The sequence below is a fragment of the Polyodon spathula genome, chromosome 5 (assembly GCF_017654505.1).
Source record: "Polyodon spathula isolate WHYD16114869_AA chromosome 5, ASM1765450v1, whole genome shotgun sequence".
Lineage (NCBI taxonomy): Eukaryota > Metazoa > Chordata > Actinopteri > Acipenseriformes > Polyodontidae > Polyodon > Polyodon spathula.
The window spans coordinates 9,738,930-9,763,012 of NC_054538.1; the positions used below are offsets into that span (position 1 = coordinate 9,738,930).

Genomic DNA, 24,083 nt, shown 5'->3' on the forward strand with positions numbered 1-24,083 from the left:
TGTTAGCTGAGTTTGGCTGTTCCTCACCCAGTTTTATTCCTCCTACACAGCTGTTTCTGTTTCAGGTAATGATTGTGTTTCAACCTACATATTGACTTGATGATCATTAGCATCTGTTTCGTATAATTGTTTAATCATACACCCGACTATATGCCTACAAAATCCCTGACTTTGTGCAAGTGTACCTAGAAGAACTGATGGTGTTTTGAAGGCAAAGGATGGTCACACCAAATATGGATTTGATTTAGATTTTTCTTCTGTTCACTCACTTTGCATTTAGTTAATTGATAAATATAATCTATTAACATGTCTATTTTTGAAAGCATTCTTACTTTACAGCATTTTTTCACACCTGCCTAAAACTTTTGCACAGTACTGTATGTGTGTGTGTGAGTGTATATATATATACACACACACACACACACACAGTACTGTGTGTATATATATATATGTATGTATATATATATATATATATATATATATATATATATATATATATATATATATATATATATATACACTCTGTGTGTATAATACACGATCACATATATAATATATATATGTCTATATATATATATATATTATTATATATACACACATATAGTGTATATATATCGATATATATATATATATATATATATAATATATATATCTATATATATATAGATATATATGACATATTCCCCATTGTTTACTGTCTGAATTTAAAATGGTCTTGTTTTGACCTATAATGTTAAATCCCTGATGCTACCGTTCTTTGATTGTTCTTTAAGATATGTCATGAATTGTGCTGTATAAAATAAAATGACGATGACAAAGCTAGGGGCGATGGCCATCTCTCAGACAGTCCAGCCCCTTGTCACAATATTGTTTACACAGTCTTGGATAACTTCCTCGACATCAAAACATTGGTGGAAAATAAATTTGCTGAAGCAAATAGTGTTATACCTTCTGTTGCTGGAAACAGGTTTTGGCCTTCACTTTTCGTTTCTGCCAGCTTTCCTGTTCTTAGCAATACCTCAGCAAACTTTTCCAGTGGGCTGTGATGGTAGGAGGTGTAGGTTACTTTGCTCTGAAAAAATACAGAACAAACAAACATTTCTTTAATTGAGGTAGAGTGCAGACATACTATTTTAAAGAGTAGTCAGGTTTGTTTCAACATCACTATTATAAAACTGTCCATGCTGCTGGTCCACATACGTTTTTCTATGGTGACACCTTTTAATAGGGTATGTTAAATATGTATACAAAATACATTAAGAGGCACTTTCTTTACCCAGTTTTCCACTTATAATCTTAAAAAGTGACCGTTGTGGCCTTGAAAGCTTGTATATTTGATATTAATATTCAGGTGATCCTATTAAGGTACCACCAACAAAAACAACCTTTGTTATAAAACTAACAGGAAAGCTTAGGCTGTGTTCACACTGGGTACATTTACAGGGTTTGGTCCACACTCCGTATGGTTCGGACTTTTGGTGTGATGTGTGAACAACAAAGCCCCCTGGGAAACGAACCATACCGAGTCCACCTAAAGAGGTGCTCTGGTTCGCGTGCTAAACCTCAATGTGCGCTGCTGCTGAACTCGGTCCGTCTGCACAAAGGAACAAACTATACAGGTAACACCACTCGGAGGTAAACATTTCGCACATACTTTAGTACACATTCTGAGGAAACAAGTACACAATCTTACATATTATGTGTTTAATTAATATGATTATGTGTTTATCAGATTTAAATAGTAATACAAATAACTGATCTATTTTTTAAATCTTGATTTTTGTACATTTGAAATATTATGTTATTATATACTGTTATTTTAATGGCTTTAAAGTTGGTATGCCGTCACTGACTTAAAAAACAACAACAACAAAAAAAAGACCCAGTTTTTTCACTGCAAATCTGGTAACCCTAATTCAATGGACAGTGCGAGAAACTAAAGCTCAAAAAGCAAACAAACCAGATTATGTGCGCATGCAGTGATCTCTGGAAAGCCATCTGGATCAAAAAAACATTGTGCTGCTTTAGAGCGAGTAAGAATCTCATGGGACTGAAAAAACAAAAACAAAACAAGCACGTCATTCTGAAATGCCTCACTTAAACAGTGCCCAACTTGCTAGAAATGTTGTGAAGTTGTTTTTTATATATAGACTGTATATATTACATATTTTTTTGTTGCAATTTTGTTATATGGAATGTAATAAATGAGAACCTAAACTGTGAGTTTTTTCCACCGCATTTTACAAACCCATTTCCACGTCTGTTTTAAGTGTTTAAAGTTAAATTTCAGGTTTTCGTTTGCTTGTTCAGCTACAAAAAGTCACAAGTAAACCTCATGTTATTACTGTATGAAAATATGTCGATGGCCACTGTTTACTGTGAATACAGTTAATTCACTGGGGTAAAGAAAGGCCTAAACAACAGATTCTTTACTCCTGGGATATTCTTCTACTTTAACGTGTTACATATTGTAAAGTCTTGCTGTAAAATAAAGGCACACACACAAGGGCCACACGCCCCCTGTCCCTGCTGCTATGCTGTCTCTGCCTGCATTCTGAACAATATAATGGCTTTTATAACTTTTTGAAAATGAACGAATATCCGAACAAATATTTAAATTAGGAGCGATATCTGAACATGAAAATCCCATGTTCGTCCTAGCAGTAAAATATATTAAATATTTTCTCAAATTAATGCCAGTAGGAGAACAGTGCACTGTTGTGTAACTGAATAGTGGCCTACTGCACTATGCTCTTACTGCATGTCATTCAACAAATGTATTAATAAAATTAGCGAAGTTCTCCCCCCGTTCCCATGCTTTCTTTCACAGCAATATGTAAAACATGTTATTAAAAACTACAGCAATACTTGAATAGCTGCTAGCTTTCAAGATACCTTGCTGGACATTGTAAACATTAGGTTCACAGACCACATAAATGAAACAAGTGCATCTGCAAACTGCATTGTCAACACAAATTAACACAGTCCTGAAAAAAAGGACCAAAAAAAACAAAAAAACAACTTAGCTTGCATCCAAACGAACTCTCCCTTTGCTCGCAGATAAGTCTGAACAGCAAGAACATTGATACATGCAGCCTTAATTGCAGTTAATCTCTTGATGTGTGTCTTTCAGCATAATTGTCAGATGAGGTATGATATACCCTTGCAGAACTATGAGGGGAATGACTGTAGCCAGCGCCATGGTCATTCATCATCCCTTTCACTACTGGATTCACAAATTAAAAGAACAGAAGGGATTTTATTTGCAAGTGAGTGCAGATGATGACAGGGATGTACAATATTCTAAGTAAGTACCTGCCCATTCGAACAAAGACCTCTAATTTAAAAGGCCATGTAAAGCCCAGCAAAAAAAAAAACAACTTTGGAAAACAAATCAGTTATCACCATGATACACACCTTTTCCACCCCTGCTGATATGCCTATTTAGAGTCACTTTTCATACTTACTTTATCCACATAGGGATCAGCTAGGACAGATTCATAGAAAGGATTGCAGCCTTGCTTTTCCATATCTGCATTTTCTCCAGCCATGCCCTTTAATGCAGAACCCTGTCCTTGACCCTAAGAAAAAGATAGTGCCATGAAATATTAATATACATCTAACAGTAACCTTTATTGACAAATTTCTCAAGGTTTTTTTTTTTTGCTACAACAGACACAGCAAGGCCAAGCAACATTCAATTTTCAAAAACAATGCAATTTAATAATGCCATCTAAACGTTTGATTAAAAATGCAAAACATGTTAATAGTTAATGTTCTGTTATGTAAGCTTTGGCATTTGCAGTTCCTATTTCTGAGCTGATTAAATATGTCTAATGCTGCAATTAAAATTGGGCTCTTCTATTAAACGTAAACTAGAATTTAATCGCATCAAAACGACACATCTCCATTATAATATTGCTAAATTAATAACTATTCTCAGAACATGACAGAGGCCTTCATAAGAAGATAACATGAACTTGCCCTTTTAAAACTCACTAGACAAAGGCATGGTACAGCATAATTAGATTGGACAGGTGTACGTCGTTAATTATATTCTGCAAAACTGAGAATCACTGCTTTTTACATGGTACACAATATAATTATACAAAAAACAATAATAATAATAATAATAATAATAATAATAATAATAATAATAATAATAATAATAACAATTATTATTATTATTACTATTTATTGATGTATTTATTATCATGGGTAAGGCTATGTTCATAACCTTGGATGTGTGTCATATTTATAACAACAAAGTATAGTGTTAATCTTACATGTACAGGTCGAAGGTAACTGATTGACTTCTTCCACCACTGTGAATCACTCACAGCATGCAGCACTGCTTTGGTTGTCATGGTGGTGTTTGACAAAACCTCTATGGTTTTAGCTGTGGTTCGGTGCAGCAGATCTGCAGACTGGCTAGCAATAGGAGCTTTTGCATCAACCTATAAATAAATAAATAAATAAATAAATATAAATAATATATTCATCAAAACAACTGGGTATGATATTTTGTTTCTCCAGATACATGTGTGTCATCTCAGGTAATAGCCACGCTAGAAGACAGCTAACAAATATAATTTTGTCAGCTGAACATACTGTCCTTGGTTATACAGACTGAATAACAGTTAAACAGACAAAACAGTAAACAGCACTTTCAATGCATCTATCCATCACCTATAAATAATAAAATAGGGTGTTTGTTCTGCCCATCTGCACATCCCCCATTAATAATGAATAGTAATTAATTATTAATAGGGAATATAATATATGCCTTCTTTATCTTTTTAAATGTCAAGTAAACAGTTTCTATTTTAAATTCTAGGTAATTCTGAGGGGTTTTGCTGCAGCATTTTACATTCAAAATGGTCAGTACTAAATTGTTCACAAACTACATCTTTAAAAATGAAATTTAAAAGATTAAATAAATACAAAAATTAGCATAATTATGTTAATAAAAAATGTTAATACAAAATGCATTAATTTACTGCGTATTGGTATTGCGTCTGGTCTGGGAAGGGGGACACACGGGGGTGTTAAGAGTATCTCAGTGGGACATTTTTAATTTCAGGGGGTCATCGGCGCAATGATGCAACCTAGCGCGAACATTGATGCTGGTTCACAAAAAAAAAAATCAGTCAATGTTAAGTCCCAATGCAGAGTCTAATTAACTGTTGCAGCAACCAACACAGAACCAGTAAATATGAGTTACAATTCCCTACTATACTAATGACCATCAAAGCAGGAATTCTACAGCTGTTTTCTAAACCAATTAGGTTTGGAATTTAACATGCTGAATTTCTCCCCATACATTATATACATTCAGTAAGATTCTAAAAAGTAAGTGAAATTATATCCATCTAAAAAAAATATTAAAAAATGTATGTTTATTCTTATACGATCACCATGTTCTTGTCTATAAGAGAACAAAAAGGTATTTTGTTTGCTAATATGCTTGTCAAACAGGGTACTACTAAATGAAGAGGCTACAGGAGAAAGAAAAAAAGAATCAATGTGTAATTCAACGCATAGGTCAATGCTCAAAAGTCAAATAAATTACAATCAAATGACCTGGGAATACAAGTTCAATTTTTGTTTCCAATAAATAGTTTTCTTTTGCTCTGAATTGGTAGAACATTCTAAACACATCTTGGATGTCGTCATATTGGACCAGATCTTAAAATTCGAGAGCCTCTTTCGGTAACCTCTGTCCTGGCAGCAACACTACACTGTATACAAAGGATATGGTGTGCTTACATACTGCATTTATACAAAACGCTAGTATCTTGATTGTCAGTAGCTCTCTAGGTTGATTTTTGATTTTATAATACTATTATGGGTAGCCATCTGGACCATTTAAAAATGAAATGGATAAGCCATAAAGAGTATTTCAGTTCTATAGATTTACTAGATGAAAACCATGTGGTCTGACCTGTGGGGAATCTTGTCCAGAATTATTAGTAGTCTCCTCAGTCTGTGAAGGATCTAGCTGATAGTTCACTGCTTGGTACAGGATCTGTTAACAAAAATACAAAAAAAAAAAACTTTAATAACTGTACAAACAGGTCAAATTATTGGTCCACATGTAGCAACAGTATACTGTATACATTTATTTTCATATTAATCTAATATCTACAGGCGTTGGACACAAAATAAATAAATAAGAACACAAGCTATAGCCAAGTTTTAGGGTCACCACTGGTATGCAGAAAGACACAGATTTGATGCTTAGAATTCATTTCACGTAACAAATAAGTTAATTAAGTGAAGGATATCCTACTTACACAAAAGTGTGTGTTACATATCGGTGTAGGAACCCCTGTAATGCACTATAGCAGAATACTAAAAAATACAAATGCTAAACCTACTCATGTCTTATTGAAGGGGACTTGTAGCAAGACATGCATACAAATGGTTGACTGGCAAAGCTGTGCCCCTTTGAGTTTATCATTTTTGAGACCCACCTGAGTCTGAAGAGAGCTGCTGGCTGCCAACAGAGACTGGATGGCATTTGGAGGGCAGTGTGTGAGGGCAAAGGCCATGAGCTCCTGCTGATTGCCCAAGTCCTGGTAACTGTCACACTGACCTAGCTGGCTGCATACCTGCCATCCATCGCTATAACCTGGAAACAAAAGAAAGAATTACCAGCCCATCAGGAATTGTTGTCTGTTGCTGGTAAAGTCACTGTTGTGTCACTGATAAATGTTTCAATGTAGAGAAAAAATAGCACCAGAATAAAATTACTTCTCCTGTGACTAAGCACATGGCCTCACAGTGGTTTGGGAATCTGAACATTTCGGTTCCGTCTTCAGTTATTACACAGATACTTTGCATACAAAAGCCTGCTCTCAGTAGTTGTCTTTTTCGTTTCGCATATTTATTAAATTTTTCTCGTTTCAGTGCCTGCAAGGCACATTCTACAATATGTTTAAATGCCAGTGTAAATGTACAATGATTGCAAAACAAAGCATGACAAACATTTCAAAGCATTTTTTGTAACTAATTGTGATTACGATCAGAGGTTTACTGTCAAGGTTTTCCTGCATTCCATTAAATAACAAAGTCCATCCTTTGAGACTCTCCAACAGACTTAACTAACCCACTTCTGCAGACACCTGTTTTTTATGTTGCCTAATAAATCCACAAGCTTTTATAATTCTGAGAAGCTGTCATTAGGAACAGTATCTATGATTCGTGTGCTGGCTCCTAACACATCTTAAAAGAAAATGTGCTATTCTCTAGGCCCTTGTGTCAGTGGAGAAAAAGTGGAAATTTCACATGGTAAGTCCAGAGGTAATGACCTGCTCTACAAAAAGTAAAAGGGCAAGCAGGCAAACTAATCATGTTATGTTATTATTTATTTATCTGTGTTTTAAAATACTTTTCTCAGTTTCCATTTATGAATTGTAATGGCAGTCAACAGTAATGACCAGGTATAATCTGGTTATACTTCGGCATAAATTCTTTGGTTTAGGCTGATTCTGAGGTGTTTGGCTTAGCTTTGTGAGGAAGCCTGCATAGGGTCATGGTTGTAATGAGTGTTATTATTCCTTCACATGAGCATTACATTCAGAAACACTGTGTTAAATGTTAAAGTCTATGCTGGCATCACCTATAGCCATGAGCTCCTGGCAGTGGAAAGTGGCTGCTTTATGATCTTGGTACTGAAGAGCCTGCTCAGCCAACAGATTCAGAATCTGACCCTTCCTCTTCAATGAATCATCCCCTGTGAACAAATAACAAATGAACAAATCAAAATCAACTTGTCCTAATTAGTTTACTGGAAATAATTATAAATAAGGATGCATGGTTGTCAAAGTCGGAGCTCTGGGGAAGGGTTTGTCAAAGAGCATGAAAAAGAACACCAATCAATTTTCTTTTAACCATTCTTTTTTTTTGTTACCCCCTTTCACATGATACATTCATAACACCGCAAAATAAAAAAACAATAAAAAACATCTTGTTTTGCACTTAGCCAGTACAATATTATATTCTTCAAATACACAGCAATCATATGGTTGTGCTGTTTTATGCAGGCTTCTGTTTAATTATGCATTATAAAACATAGGTCTGTAGGTCTGAAAAAGGTAATTATTTCAGGAGGTCATAAAAATCACATGGCTTATCAAATCCATCTGTCTGTAGCACCATTTTTGAGCCTGAGAACGTGAAACTTGAAATAGTGAAACTATTATGTGGACATTTACTATGTATGTACTGTTGAAACCCAAAATAGCACACCTGTCTTTGGATGTGTATTCAAAATAAGTATATTATTTTAAGAACTCTTGTTTCAACTTTATACCAGTATCAGTGCTTTGATTACACTATGTAACACAATTTTTGTTCCTGGGTAGTAGTGTTATTTCGTAATTGCTTATGCCTCAAAAGTACAGAAAATGGCTACTATTCCCCACAAACTTTGCTTTTGTGACCAGGACAGTGAATACAGTATAATCGTAAATCTCGAAAAACTACTGACTTCTAAATCTTTTGTTGTCATTTTTGTATTACTTTAGTATAAATACATGTTAATTTAGATTCATATGTTGTTTTTTTCTGACTTTATGTGAACAAAAAGACACACATTTGCCCGTTTTCCCATTGGAAATAGTGATATTTTGAAATATCACTGTCCTGGTCACAAAAGCAAAGTTTGTGGGGAATAATAGCCATTTTCTATACTTTTGAGGCATAAGCAATTAGGAAATAACACTTACTACCCAGGAACAAAAAAAAAAAAAAAAAAAAATTGTTACACGGTGCTATTACATCTTTAATGCTACTCCAACAAAAATCAGGAGCGATTGACTTGCGCAGTGATGGGAAACTTATTAGGATGTCCCACAGCTCACTCAGTGTCTCTTTAAAACTCAAAGTTACAGACTCTAACTCTGCCACCACTGTAGAGGGAGGCCCTCAAGTGCACTGTTACTGTCTGTAGACTGCAGACAATCGCATGAAAATTTAAAACATGGCTAAAGGGTTTCACTGTGCTCAAAAGAAATGTCTTGACTTCCAGACAAAGCCTCTATCAGGATATCCTACAGTTAACTGGAAGAAATTATGTGTTTTTCATGGATCTAAGGATTCACTTAATGTATAAATTAATCAAACCTTGCTGCTGGGTTAAAGTAGGCCACTGTATGTATGCAACAATGCACAAACTTCTAGCCCCCCTCGCCTAACCCCTTTAGTGACATCAATGACATGGTTTCCATGGAAAAAATAAAACAACTCTCACTTTAGTAACTTTTGGGTTTTTTGGGGGTATCCATGAAGTTCTCTTTTAGGGAGTGAAATTCTCCTTCGAAATGTAAATTAACTCATTAATATTAAAATACCGGAGGTTATATTTAATATTTATGTCTGCATTACAATTTGACCTTGCGCGACAACTGAGATTGTGCAGCTTTCTTAAACTGGGTTTAGGGTGTGTTGAAGAACCTTCGGTGCAGCCTTCCTCGTTTGGCCACCAAGAAAACATAATTAAAAAAGCAACTGTAGCTAAAATTCAGCACTTTAGGTTAATGATATAAAAATTATCCATTCAAAATGTTTAGTACAGTACATCTTAAAAATACTGGGAGTAAATGTACTATAGGCTATATACACACCCACATTTTCCCAGCTGCTTAATAATCTTAAAATAATAATAATAATAATAATAATAATAATAATAATAATAATAATAAATCTGAATTCCGCAGCGATAATACAAGGCTCCCGCGAGTAGAATGTTGCTGTATATATTTTTGTTGTTGTTATTGGGGATCTTATATACTTGTAGTCCGTACAAGTTCAGCACATTTCTCAGTAGATGCTAATCTATCTGGGCACTTTGTTCTGTAAGTTTTGCAACAAGCTGATGTCTTTTTGAACAAATCTGTGGAACTTTTTTTTTTTCCTTCATGTTTTCATTCTTCTAAAACACATCTTGCTCAAAGAATTATGTTTAAGAAATTTTACTTCAACTCTTTAGATGGTCGCTCAAGCCTGGTGCTGTCAGTAGCCCGCATCACTAATACAGAAGACCACTGGCACAAACATGACTCTTTTTGTACTTGGTACAGTAGGTAGCTGTGATAGAGGCTACTTAAGGCTCGTGTACAATGATTTGCATCTTAATGCAAAGGGACAGAATGTTTTGGTCACACACTTCCTATTGCGTGAGGAATGTGAGTGATGTGTGTGTGCTAAGTCACATTCTCAAGACAACAGATAGAGAATTTGGAGTTTTTAAACTACATGGAAACCCGGTAAATGAATATGTATCCTGATGATTCAGTAAATTTTACTCATGCATTGCAAGTCTGTGCCCTGTGCAGTAGCTTAACATTTACACTACATTACCTGCAACCCTGAGCAGATTCGCAAGTCCCAGGAGCTTTGTGGACTGTTTGTAGGCTGTCTGGCACTGACTAATACATTCTTCAATGAGACTGAGGCGGTCTGACCGCAAACGCACTGTAGGTAGAAAAAAAAAAAAAAAAAAAGACATTCAGTGTTCGCATATAAATTGTGCAAAAGTACTTTCTCAATGTTAAAAACAAACAAACAAACAAACAAACAAACAAACAATCTAGTAGGCTAGTGCAATACTGAATGCATGCTTGTGCACCCTATAAATCATAAAACTTAATTTCTAAACATTTCCTTCAAGAAATGAGAAAAGTTATACATAAAATAAAACCATTAAAATATAATGAATATGTAAAGCTGTATTACAGTTTTCTTTAGTTCACATTGAAATATGATTGGCTTTCGTTCACTTCAAACATTTTTACATAGTTATCCTTTCATAATTCTTTCGTAAAGTCCAGTTTCATAAAAGCTACTTACTACAATACTGAACTGTGAGGCAAATAGATATTCTCTAAATAACTTTTTTTTGTCAAAAAAATAGTATAGGTTTTTAACAGACTTATTAAAAACAAAAACAGAAAACAGAACAAATATATACAGGGGACTATACCTTTAACTGTACCTTTACAGATTGTTTCTTTGTTGTACACAGTGAGGCCCGAAGGCTATATGCGGCCGCACAAAGCATGTATGTCCTTTAGTAAAATATGAGATTTACCCAATAAATGAGTGAAGACCTATGAGAAACTTGGGACATTCCTCGTCAGTTTGCAGGCAATTACTTTGTGATGACCATCAAAGGAAAAAACAATCACAAAGCTTGTCAGCTAATATATCAATTCTGTGTTTTATACAGCAATATAAATTAAAAAAAAAAAAAAAAAAAAAAAAATTAAAAATGGTGAGCAACCCCAAGTGAAATGGGTAAAATGTACAGAGGGGATGTGCATTGTGAATGCACTGTAGTTCATTGCAAAGCGAGGATTCAATATAATAAAACCAATAGAATCAAACACTGCAAGAAAGCAACAAGACAACAATGGTAGCAAACTAACCTAACAGAAGGTGTTGGTCTGTCCTGACAAGTACAGTCAGCTTATACATTAGACATTTATTTAGACATTAATGTAGACACTATGGTAAAACAGTTCAACTATCAGAGTATGATGCAATCTAAAAAACGGAGTCAGTTACCCCTGCCAAGTTAGAATGATTCTCCATATAGGACATACATGTTTTTAAGTTAGATCTCACCATTCAGAAACCAAAATGTCCCATGAGCACAATATGTTAGCCCTTGAGGTTACAGGTCTAGGGTGTCATTGGATTTTCCCATGGATGTTTCCATAGCACTGAATATGTACCGGACATTATTTCTGAGATATCAGCAGGTGAAGTAGCAGAGGTAGACGAATGCCAATTAAAAGCTCCCTGAATAAAATGAACATCACTCGTGGTGTATGCATGTTTTAAAGAGCCTCGTATTTAGTGAACACTTTTGTGAACATTAAGATGTACAGCAAATTAATTTATTTTAAATAAAGATTAATTTGACTATTTTTGGTCTGTGTTTTTGCAACACTGAAAGTGATACACCCCCACCACTAGCTTAAACTCACTCTCACTCGCTCTATTGCAGCTCGTACACGGCAGTGCACAGATACAGACCTCCCTCTGTGGCACTTGAGAAAGAGAACAAAATAATAATAATAATAATAATAATAATAATAATAATAATACAGCAATTGCTACACGTGCTGGTTCAATACCAGCACAATACTTGTTATAGGTGAGTGTTTGTCTGTTCATTTAGCCACTGTGCCATTTATTTTGAGTGTTTTGTACATCTGTTTTATTTGTTCATTTATTAAACCATGCAAGAAGCCCACTTATTCATACCTTGCTGTCCTGACTGTCTGTGGATCTTCCGGGTCTGACGTTACTACCAGCCATCCCTGCCATCTTATAATCTTATAAGCCATCTTATAAAAAATCTTTCCATTCACAACAATGACCAGTCCATTTCTGACTAGTGTACTGAGATAGAATATAATTGAAGTTGTTTAAAAAAGACAATGAAATTTGTCAGAACAGTCTTGCCCCTCTTCATAGTTAAATTTGTGGTTCAACATAGTGGGCATTGCGATTGCTTGTACTTTTTGCTTTTTTTTTTTTTTTTTTTATAAATATTGTAAATGTAATAATTAAACCCTGTTAATTAAAATGCTGTTTTGTTCCAGGAACCATACATCTAATTAGGGATTGGTTTTATATGTTGCGTATCACACATACGTTAATTAGCTGATCTAAGAGGAATATGTATTCTTCTAAATAATTACCATTCTTGCAATGTGGGATGTTGGGTACTTGCCAGAGTAAACTACAAACATCATTATTAATTTTTCTTTTAGAATCACCCCATGTTTACAGTATGACACTTTTTTTTTTTTTAAATACAAGCAAGCTTTATTCTCATATCTTGTAAAGTGGTTTGTGATGGTGATCCACTATGAAAGGCGCTATATAAAAATAAAAATGATTACCCTTTTCAGGGATTCTTTATGGGATAGACTGACAGACAGATAGATAGATAGATAGATAGATAGATAGATAGATAGATAGATAGATAGATAGATAGATAGATAGATAGATAGATAGAAAATATTGTGCATGGGGACATTTTAATCTGTACAATGGAAACTATACATTTGAGAAGCCCTGGTAAATTACCTGTATTGAAAAAAAATGTTTAACCTGTTCTTTTTTTTTTTTTTTTTTTTTTTTTTAATTTAGTCGTTGACAATTATTTTTTTATTTTCTCCCAATCTGAAATGGCCAATTATTATTTATTTATGCTCGGCTCACCGCTACCACCCCTGTGCTGACTCGAGAGCAGGCGAAGACTAACACACGCTGTCCTCCGAAGCGTGTGCTGTCAGCTGACCGCTTCTTTACACACTGCGGAGTCACCATGCAGCCGCCCAGGAGCTACAGCGTAGGAGGACAACACAGCTCCCGGGCAGCTAAAGGCAAGCCCACAGGCAACCGGTCAGACTACAGGGGTCGCTGGTGCGCGGTGAGCGGAGGACAACCTGGACGACCTAGACCCCTCCCCCCGGCGATGCTCAGCCAATTGAGTGCCGCCTCCTGGGAACTCCCATCCACGGTCGGCTGTGGAATAGTCCAGACTCGAACCGGCGACGTCCAGGCTATAGGGCGCACCCTGCACTCACGAAGAGCGCCTCAATCTGTTCACATTTTGAGAGCACATTCTTATTCATTATTAACTTTGCCAAGCATGGAATACCTGATCATTCCTATAGCCTCAGGGCTTTGACTCCCATAACAGTTCTGTATAAAGGTTCTTATAATAGATCAATCAATTTATCAAGCTATAAAGAAGTCCAATAATATACAGCAGCTGTCTTGGTTGTACTGCTAGTACTGAAACATTTGGCACAGGGCTGTTTGAAAGTCTTATCATAAAACATTTAAAACTGCAGTCTGGATTTATTGTCTAAAATGGGACAGCATAATGCAATGTAACAGCTGCTTAGCTGTGCTGACAATCTAAACGTACGGTACTGCTGTTTTATGGCACAGAGAGAAAGGCATTTCTAGGTTTCAGACCTAATTAGTCCCCTAGCCAGATGTTTGCTCCCCCATTTTTTTCTTCATCTGAGTACTTACATTGTTATAAAATAAATCACAAACTTTCTCAAGCTTATCTACTAAGACGTTTGTTGGTGTCAAAATCTTATCAATTAGCAGTGAAAGAACACTGGATGTAGGCACATTATGAACATAAAACGTTTTAGGTCAAAATGGTAGAAAAAGAGAGCAATAAGACCTACTGTAATGAACAGCCAACAGGTCTTATTGTTCTTAATGGAGAACCAAACCCTTTAGATGACATTTACTTGACAGTGGATTATGTCAGACTTAGTCATTTTGTAACATTTTTCTAGGTTAAATAGAATAATAAGGACATGAAAAATCAGATTAAAGAATCAAGTTAACTGTGATGAGACTGCCACAACCTTCAATACATGGCATCACCACAGAGGCCTTGGCACCATAACTTATCCTAGTGAGGGGCCAGAATACGCTTTGCCCCCTCAACATGCAATGTTTCTTGTATGAGACTGTGGCAATGTTGTCCCACCCATGTGTGTATTTCGGTGTTATATGTTACGTGTAGCGTGTTAATGTTGGTGTATAGTCATTGGTACACTGGATATAAATGGGTCTGTGTAACACGAGTGGTTTAAAATGTATATTTGTATTTAGGCACGAGGATTGCACAGCACTTCACATGCAGATAAAATGTAGTAATATGCGAGCACGGGGAATTGCACTTTATTAATTCACGTGCAGTTGTACCGCGACTCCAATTGAATGATTGATTAGCAATCGAGTCTCGGTACAGCTGCATAAAAGCAGCATGTTTTCACTCACTCTTGGTTGTGTGTTTGGTGAGTGGAGAACGGGTGTGGAGAGGAGATAATTCATAATAATAATAATAATAACAATAATAGAAATACTGTCTCACCGTGTTTGTCTCTGTAGTCCGTTTTGTTTGTATATTTATTTTGGCTAAAGTGCCGTGTCCAGTGTTTTGTTTGTCTTGCAACCTTTTATTTTCTGCTCTGTTTAATTATTAAATGCTGAGTGAAAACAATCGCTCAGCTTCACCAAACTCCACCACTCTGTTTATTATGTGTTGGTTCCTGGTTCTGGTCTGACGTCACCCACTACAGCCATCTTTGTGACAGACACCAACAAGCAAACTTGACAGAGAGACTCCTAGAATGCAATTGAGTGTGAAGCCAGCCTCCTGAATCAGTCTGTGTCCTGGCTTTCAAAATCCAAAACATCACACAACCCTTATATGGCTTTAAGTCAAAGGTTAATATAATAGATTTTGCCAGATGCATTACCATAACACTGAAAATATAATGTTGTAAACCACACTGGTTTATGGATTAATGGCTTATAACATTTATTAAAAAAAACTTAAATAAGTACTGCATATTGGGGTGAACATCTTGATAAATATGACCACACATGTCACACAGTATGGGTTGGTTGGGTGTGTTATTGCAACCACTCTTGTTCAGCTACAGAATGGAGACATCTGCTGGGTTTTATGGTTCTGCTGAGATTTCCACAACTGCATGAAGTGGTCAAATTAGTTTGTAGCCACCCTGTAAATCTTAAATGAAGTCATTTTCTAAGTCACATTATTTCAGACAAACAAGGGTAAAGAAATGCGTTACTGTTAGTGGAAATGATGTGGCATGTTCCTCAGAAATAATTAAATAGTAGTCTCAATGTTGACTCGGAAACCCATTTCTGCACTGCAACACACCACAGCAATTCCACGATTAGTGATAAGTAGGGTTTGTGAAATCAGACATTCATTTAACATTTAAAAAAAAAAAAAAAAAATAATTAAAAAAAAAAAAAAAAAAGGCTGATACTGATGAACTGAAGAGGTTGGCCGTGGTATTTTATTTTCAGAGCCTCGGTATCAAACTATTTCATAAACCTATGAATAGTCTGCATTAAGACTTGCATCATGGCTTAAGGAATTATTATATCTGTGCTGTTCTCTTCAATACTCGAGCCCCAAAAGCCCTCTATCACTACTGTGGACCAATAGGGATGATAAATAGCAGATGTTAGACAGAAAAAGCAGATTAAAGGATTCCAAGAAACAACCTTAACTGTTCTTCTGATATCAACTCAACTACATAGCTGACAGTGTTTCATTAGCGTTCCTTTTTAAATTGTGCGCATTCACAGCTGACCCTTTTAAAAATATGATCCAATGGCCATTGTCCTTTAAGATCTTTAGCGTTCATCTTAATCACTAGACCAGAAACTGAATAGGTAATTCAGTAAGAGACAATTCCCACGGCAAAGATATACATAACAGGTGTTAGTACAAAGAAAGAAACAGGTTATCATCATTCCAATCTCAATCATCTACAATATATCATAACAAATGCTTGTGCTTTGAATACTTTAATCAAACCCTGACAATAGCTTCTTATAATATATAATGTAAAAAGCAGCTCTTCATGGTATTAGAAACACTTTTTATCACAATATAAAGAGCAGTTTTCATGATACAGTCTGAAGGACTTTAGCCACAAATGAGTTTCTAATACTCGTATGTTAAAAATGGGTAATTAAACAACCTGATTGGCTGTCCGCCATTCCATCAGGCATATCATTTAAATTGTGTTATACTACAATCGTGGGTATCGCTCTTCTTAATTTGCAGTCTTCAAGAGTATTGTCAAGATTGACATCAAAGGTGTTTCATTAAAAAAAAAAAAAAAAAAAAAAAAACGTTCTAGGATGCTCCATGCTCCCTCTTGTGGTGAAAGTTAATTGTTTTGTTTCTATTTTCTTTTTTTATTTTTTTTTTTTTTTTTTTTTTTACTATTGGAGGCAAGTACAGTGCCAAAGTAAATTAAATAACAGAAATACTGAATATACATCATGGAGTCACAATATTAACTAACTACAGTATAATAGTGACAATGGCATTGCTGTGGCATGTTCCTCTGTAAAAATAACCCCCCTCATTTAAACAATTTACTGACTCAGATTTATATTATTATCCTGTAACACGCCACAGCAATGCCACTATCTCTGAATATATTTCGGAATAGTAATTTTGCACTTTCTTCATACCTTGTAATGGGAGAATTTTTACTCCAAACTCCTCAAGCTGTGAAAGAGAACTGATCAGATCAAGTTCTTCTTGGATGACTGCTGGACAGTCTGGGATAAGCTGTAAACAGCACCTGTAAAAAAAAATAATGAGTTGCAGTTCTTAAAAAATAGTCAGAACAGAAATCAGCATATAAATATTAAGAAAATATAATGTCACATTGTCATAGTATATTTATTGTATATATCTATTTGTTTGGATCTGCACCAATTGGTTGATTTTAAGTTGCTTATTGCTTTTACATACATATATATATATATATATATATATATATATATATATATATATATATATATATATATATATATATATATATATGTCACTATGGTTTATAAATACGTTATGTTATTTCCAAGTTTGACTTTGTGACATGTTTTTATTAAGGCAAGAGCAATATTAATGCATAGCTCATCAAGATGGCTTAGCAGCAACTGTCATTCTTGGATCCAGGATCGATACTTCCGACAGCCTGGGGGCCCATGGTTACCAAAATATTGGCACATTGACAGTAATTACATTTAGACAGTATTATGTCAGAAATTGTAGCATTTACAAGGCTAACTGTTTAAGTAAACAATATAGGCTGCAATCCCTTATACAGATTTGCCACATTAAAATTTGCATGGTAATTTACTTTACTTCTATCATGTTTACACAATGAATGTCTAATTTACCATCACCATTTGCCACGATTTCACTTGGCTTTTACCTTGCTTTAGTACATTTTGATTTTACCATGGTATACCGCATTACACTTACAAGGGACAATTCCAGTTAAATTTGGTAAAATAAGGTAGCGAATTCATAAAAATTTGCAATGAGGTTATGCAATTATGACTATGATCTCAAAGAAAAGTAAAGCACGCCAAATACTATATTAATAAAATTTTAAAAAAATCCTTTACCATTTTATATTAGTTTCATTTTTTGCTGCTGCTAAATAAAAAAAAAAAAAAAGCTGTCTTGATGCTGTATATTTGATTTGAAAGTCTGACTGTAAAACATTAGACAAGTCACTTCCGTCAGGTGAAAAAATGCTTCCCTTCTGTGCTTGCATTAGCTTGAGAATTTTTAAAAAAAAAAAAGTTCTGTATTTGACCCATTTCAATCCCTATGGTACAATTATTTAGATTTTTATTTGGGGGGGGGGGGGGGGGGTTGCTAGTTTCTGCACTGGCTATAAAAGCACTGATGGATAAATATTTTACGTTAACATTTACAACTGTAAAATATGTACTTAATGCACTGTAGACTGCATCTCTGTTGCACAGGAAAATGTGTCAAACCAAAATATATATATATATATATATATATATATATATATATATATATATATATATATATATATATATATATATATATATATACTATTTTTTTTTTCTTGCTACTGGCATGTACGTAGGGTATATATGCGTGTATGTTTACTAAACCCTAGGACCATGTTTCGGAAAAAAGCTTTATGAAAACATGTTTAAGGTAACTTCAGTGTTGTCCTCCAACTCGTTAATTTTAAACAACATGACATTGTGGTAATTATGTGCATGAGCAGGCATAAAACCCACACTTCTTTCTACACACATTTCAATTGCCAGAGGTAACTGACCTTATAATGACCCACAGAGGGTTTTTATTTTACTCTGTGGTAGGTGTAACACGTCAGAGGTAATTTGTGTTGGCCCCACCCTGTCTTCCAATACTGTGAGGCTGTGAATTGCTTGCATTGCAAGAGCAGGATGCACTGTCATTTTAATCACACTCCAGCCTTGTACCTCTTACCAAACCAGAATTAATTTCCTGCAGCCCCATTTAAAATACTCAAGTGCAATGCCAGGGTTGAATGATTGTCGTCATCATTTGAATGTAAAATTAGTCATGGAACACTCGTAAAACAGCGTTTAAGGCGTAAACATAGTTTGACTTCCATGAAAACTTACCCCTTTACATAACTAATTTTTTGTTTGATTACCTATCTTCTCCCAATGAACATAGACGACAGTTACACTCAATCTCATAGTGTCTTCCGTAGATCAGACGACACAGTGATGCACAATTTGTACGAACCTAAGAGTTTTATATGAAAGATCACAAGAAGACGATGTCTGTTGTTGTTATTCAATTTGAACAGTCAACCACTGTCTTGAGTAAATTTTTAAGTCCTAGCGACGTTTAGTAAATTAGTTCGATTCATGTTATGAATATTGGTCACGACAATACCTGTCATGTCTGACGTCTGTTCAGACTGCACATCGAAGTTAAAATTGTAGCTTTATTGGTGTCAATAACCACATTTTGTTATAATAAATGTTAATACATAATATATTGAGACACTTACAAAACAAATAAATCCGTTTAAATTTCAAGTTATTATTATTATTATTATTATTATTATTATTATTATTATTATTATTATTATTATTATTATTATTATTATTATTATTATTATTATTTAAACAACAATTAAAATCAGCAGTTTATGAGTAAAGCAAAAGGTAATTGCAAATGCATTAAGGTGAGTAATAAACTGATTCCAGTGTGATTTAGTAGTTGGTTCAAACAATTTAACAACAAATGCTGGATTGTAAATAAATATAAAATGTGTAGAGAATCCAGAAATAGGAAAACAAGGTTTTTATGCTGGGTTGTTTTTGAATACTACTACTACTACTACTACTACTACTAATAATAATAATAATAATAATAATAATAATAATAATAATAATAATAATAATAATTACATACATCAATGCAGTAATTGTATCAATTAAATATGTGATTAAAACTAAGATTAACCGAGATTCATTCTTTTTTTAAATCTCAAGATGACAGCCCTTAGAATAGCAGAGGATTTTTTTAAATTTCAGAATGTAACCTTGAGAGCAACCTCATTTCAATTCTACAATATTGTGCCATTTGTTTTCAGGAATGCAGTACCTTTTTATTTTTGGAAAAAACCAAAAAACATCTGTCAGCCGATACCTTTAATTGTCCATTGCTTGCAATTCCAATTGCAAATAGGTTAGTGTAAAATGCAAACCAAGTTAATCATTTGTCTTATTTGTTGTTATTGCAAGCTGTAACTGCTGAAGCAAAACAGAACAAAGATGTTGACTTAATTCTTAACAGCAAAGTATTAGAGATTTATTTATTTTTTTATATAAGAAAAAGATTTGAAAGAAAAATCCTTAACAATCCCAAAGGGGGAAAAGTTCAATGTTGTATTCACTTTCTTTTTTACACGAAAACAATTACCTGGCCAGGTCCATGCAGTTATCCATCAGGTTTGTTGATGAGTTGAAGTACTCCCTAGCTGCTGCCAGGACTAATTCAATGCTCCTCTCGCAGCTGACCTTGGGCTGCACATTACCTCGGAAGGCCATAGTAACGGGTGGGTCTACCACCACAGCGCTGCACTGCATCATCTGCCCAGCCAAGCGGATATTCTCCAGGCGGCTTGAGCACAGCAAGCTTTCTGTAAATATCTGGAAGGTGAAAAGAGCCACTCTGTCAAGTTTAGAGCTGGAAGAATCCAGCGTTAGTTAGTGCCAGCCATGACAGCTAAGCTATCCAAGCTTAGCTTCTCTCTAGCACAATATAACCAGTAAGGTATCATATAGCCTTGGGCTCTGGATACATAACTCCACTCACGGTCAACTACCACATGGTATAACCTTCACCAACAAGCAGTAGCTCTTATTGTTTATTGGTGTTTAGGTTTAACAAAATTCTAGTAACGTGTACACATATGCACTGCTTTAAATCGTATATATGAGTTTTTAGAATTACAAGACAAGTGGCAATGCCTCATGATTTCTCTGGTATAATATTTTGGCACCAGATATGCAGAGCCAAAGTAATGATGTGGGATTTTAACAAGAGGTATACGTGGCTCGCTAAATAAACGTTACATCAGAGGCTGTGTGAGGCCCTCCTAAAATAATAAAACTCTGTATTATGTAAATGTGTTTTTACTTTGCATTTAAGACGTGCACTTCTAGTGGGAAATGTTCAGGGGGGAAGAAGCTTGTGTCTGCATCTTTATGAAAGGTAAGCAAAGTCTGGTTTCTAATGAAGTAAAGTACTGCCAGGTGAAATGTGAATTGCGCTGTTGTGCAGTTTAATCAATAAACAGAAAATAAAAGGTTGAACAAACAAAAAACACTTTGTAAAATAAAACAGCACAGCCAAAACGAACAGACAGACACACAAACGGTGGACTAACAAACAAGTATTGTGCTGGTTGTAAGCTAGCACGTAGCAATCGTTAATCTTAGTTTTTACCTCCTCTCCACCGTTCTCCACTCATGAACACACAACCCTGAGTGAGTGAAAACATGCTGCTTTTATGCAGCTGAACTGAGACTCGATTGCTAATCAATCATTCAATTGGAGTCTCAGTACAGCTGCACGTGAATTTACTTAGTGCAATTCCCTGTGCTCACATATTACCTTTTACCTGCACGTGAAGTGCTGTGCAATCCTCGTGCCTAAATACAAATATACATCTCTTTGCCACAATTACCCATGGTGTATATATTTGAAGTTTTATTTTTGTTCCAGTATGCTATACATGCATCTAAAACCAAAATACAGACAACTGAATAGCCTCTACCATATTTTGTAAACCACACTGGTACTACAGTACTCCTTTGAGGAACCTTAGTTTGGGATATGATTGCAAAATGCTTTAATTATTATGGCTTTCTATATAACTTTCATCTAATCCCTACCACTGCACTCAGGGCCCATGTATCAGTTATGCTATCCAAGATGGGAGTATATGGACTAATAAAGCAGATGTTCCTAACAAGAAAAAAAAAAAAAAAAACACTTAAAAAAAGCTGAAATACCAAGAAAAGAGAGATAAAGATGATCCATCCCCATTGCCGAAAGTAGTTGCTGTTCAAAGCAGTGCATTTAAACAATATCTTTTGTGAGCTGTGATGTTTCATTGTTATAAGCCTGCGGGCTCAATCTAAAATAAAATCATTTAAAAAAAAAAAATCAGTATCATGTTTTAAGTGTTATAATTGTTTTATGTAATAAAGTACAGAATATAAGATGGTTGTACAGTAGTCTCCACATATAGGAACACCTAAAAGAACGGTTGCAGTTATAAGAACATAAGAAAGTTTACAAACGAGAGGAGGCCATTTGGACCATCTTGCTCGTTTTGTTGTTAGTAGCTTATTGACCCCAGAATCTCATCAAGAAGCTTCTTGAAGGATCCCAGGGTGTCAGCTTCAACAACATTACTGGGGAGTTGGTTCCAGACCCTTACAATTCTCTGTGTAAAAAAGTGCCTCATGTTTTCTATTCTGAATGCCCCTTTGTTTAATCTCCATTTGTGACCCATGGTCCTTGTTTAGTTTTTCAGGTCTAAAAAGTCCCTTGGGTCAACATTGTCAATACCTTTTAGAATTCTGAATGCTTGAATCAGGTCGCCGCGCAGTCTTCTTTGTTCAGACTGAATAGATTCAATTCTTTTAGCCTGTCTGAATATGACATGCCTTTTAAACCCGGAATAATTCTGGTCGCTCTTTGCACTCTTTCTAGAGCAGCAATATCCTTTCTGTAGCGAGATGACCAGAACTGAACACAATATTCTAGACGAGGTCTTACTAATGCATTGTACAGTTTTAACATTACTTCCATTGATTTAAATTCAACACTAAATTCAACCATGAGCACCAAGGCGCTTTCAAAAGAACTCCGGGACAAAGTTGTTGAAAGGCACAGATCAGGGGATGGGTATAAAAAAAAATATCAAAGGCCTTGAATATCACTTGGAGCATGGTCACGACGATTATTAAGAAGTGGAAGGTGTATGGCACCACCAAGACCCTGCCTAGGTTAGGCCATCCCTCCAAAATGGATGGCTGAGCAAGAAGGAGACTGATCAGAGAGGCTACCAAGAGGCCAATGGCAACTTTGCAAGAGCTACAGGCTTTTATGGCCAAGACTGGTCAAAGTGTGCATGTGACAACAATATCCCAATAATATCACGAAACTAAAACTGAACTTTTTTTTACCTAAATGCGAAGCGTTATTTTTGGCGCAAACCCAACACAGCACATCACCCAAAGAACACCATCCCTACTGTGAAGCATGGTGGTGGCAGCATCATGCTATGGGGGTGTTTCTCATTGGCAGGGACTGGGGCACTTGTCAGGATAGAAGGGAAAATGAATGGAGCAAAGTACAGAGAAGTCCTTGAGGAAAACCTGCTGCCATCTGCAAGGACGCTGAAACTGGGACGGAAGCAAAAAGCCAAAGCTACACTGGAGTGGCTAAGGAACAAAAAGGTAAATGTCCTTGAGTGGCCCAGTCAGAGCCCTGACCTAAATTCAATAGAAAATTTGTGGCATGACTTGAAGATTGCTGTCGATCAACACTCCCCAAGTAACTTGACAGAGCGTGAACCGTTTTGTAAAGAATGGTCAAATATTGCCAAATCTAGGTGTGCAAAGTTGGTAGAGACCTATCCCATCAGAATCACAGCTGTAATTGCTGCCAAAGGTGCTTCCACCAAGTATTAACTCAGGGGTGTGGAGACTTATCCAATTATGATCTTTCAGTTTTGTATTTTTTAATACATAATTTTTTTCTCAATAAAATTTTTTTTCCCCTTAACAGTGGTGTGTAGATAAGTGGGAAAAAAACCCACTCATTTAAATGCATGAAACTCTGAGGCACTGACACAACAAAATGTGAAAAAAGTTCAAGGGGGTGTAGACTTTCTACTGTGTGTGTATATATATATATATAATATATATATATATATATATATATATATATATATATATATATATATATATATAAGAGAGAGAGAGAGACAGAGACACACACATATATTTATGTTCTAAATAGAACATTACCAGCTCTGCTCTATTCTTTAACTCAGTGGTGCAGGGACTTTTGTTAAGCGTTAACATCCAATGCAAAAATCTGCAAGGAAATT

At 35.3% G+C, this 24,083-nt stretch overlaps 1 protein-coding gene across 1 annotated transcript in view; it reads right to left on the minus strand.

Moving 5' to 3' along the window:
- Positions 1 to 24,083, minus strand: part of nbas (NBAS subunit of NRZ tethering complex) — a 180,330-nt gene that overhangs the window by 81,794 nt on the left and 74,453 nt on the right. The window contains exons 30-38 of the mRNA XM_041249686.1: positions 20,375 to 20,604; positions 17,086 to 17,198; positions 10,366 to 10,479; positions 7,625 to 7,738; positions 6,477 to 6,634; positions 5,945 to 6,028; positions 4,287 to 4,457; positions 3,468 to 3,581; positions 949 to 1,072 (exon numbers count right to left, since the gene is read on the minus strand). Coding sequence (XP_041105620.1) covers positions 949 to 1,072; positions 3,468 to 3,581; positions 4,287 to 4,457; positions 5,945 to 6,028; positions 6,477 to 6,634; positions 7,625 to 7,738; positions 10,366 to 10,479; positions 17,086 to 17,198; positions 20,375 to 20,604 — 1,222 coding nt within the window. The remainder of the gene's footprint in view (positions 1 to 948; positions 1,073 to 3,467; positions 3,582 to 4,286; positions 4,458 to 5,944; positions 6,029 to 6,476; positions 6,635 to 7,624; positions 7,739 to 10,365; positions 10,480 to 17,085; positions 17,199 to 20,374; positions 20,605 to 24,083) is intronic.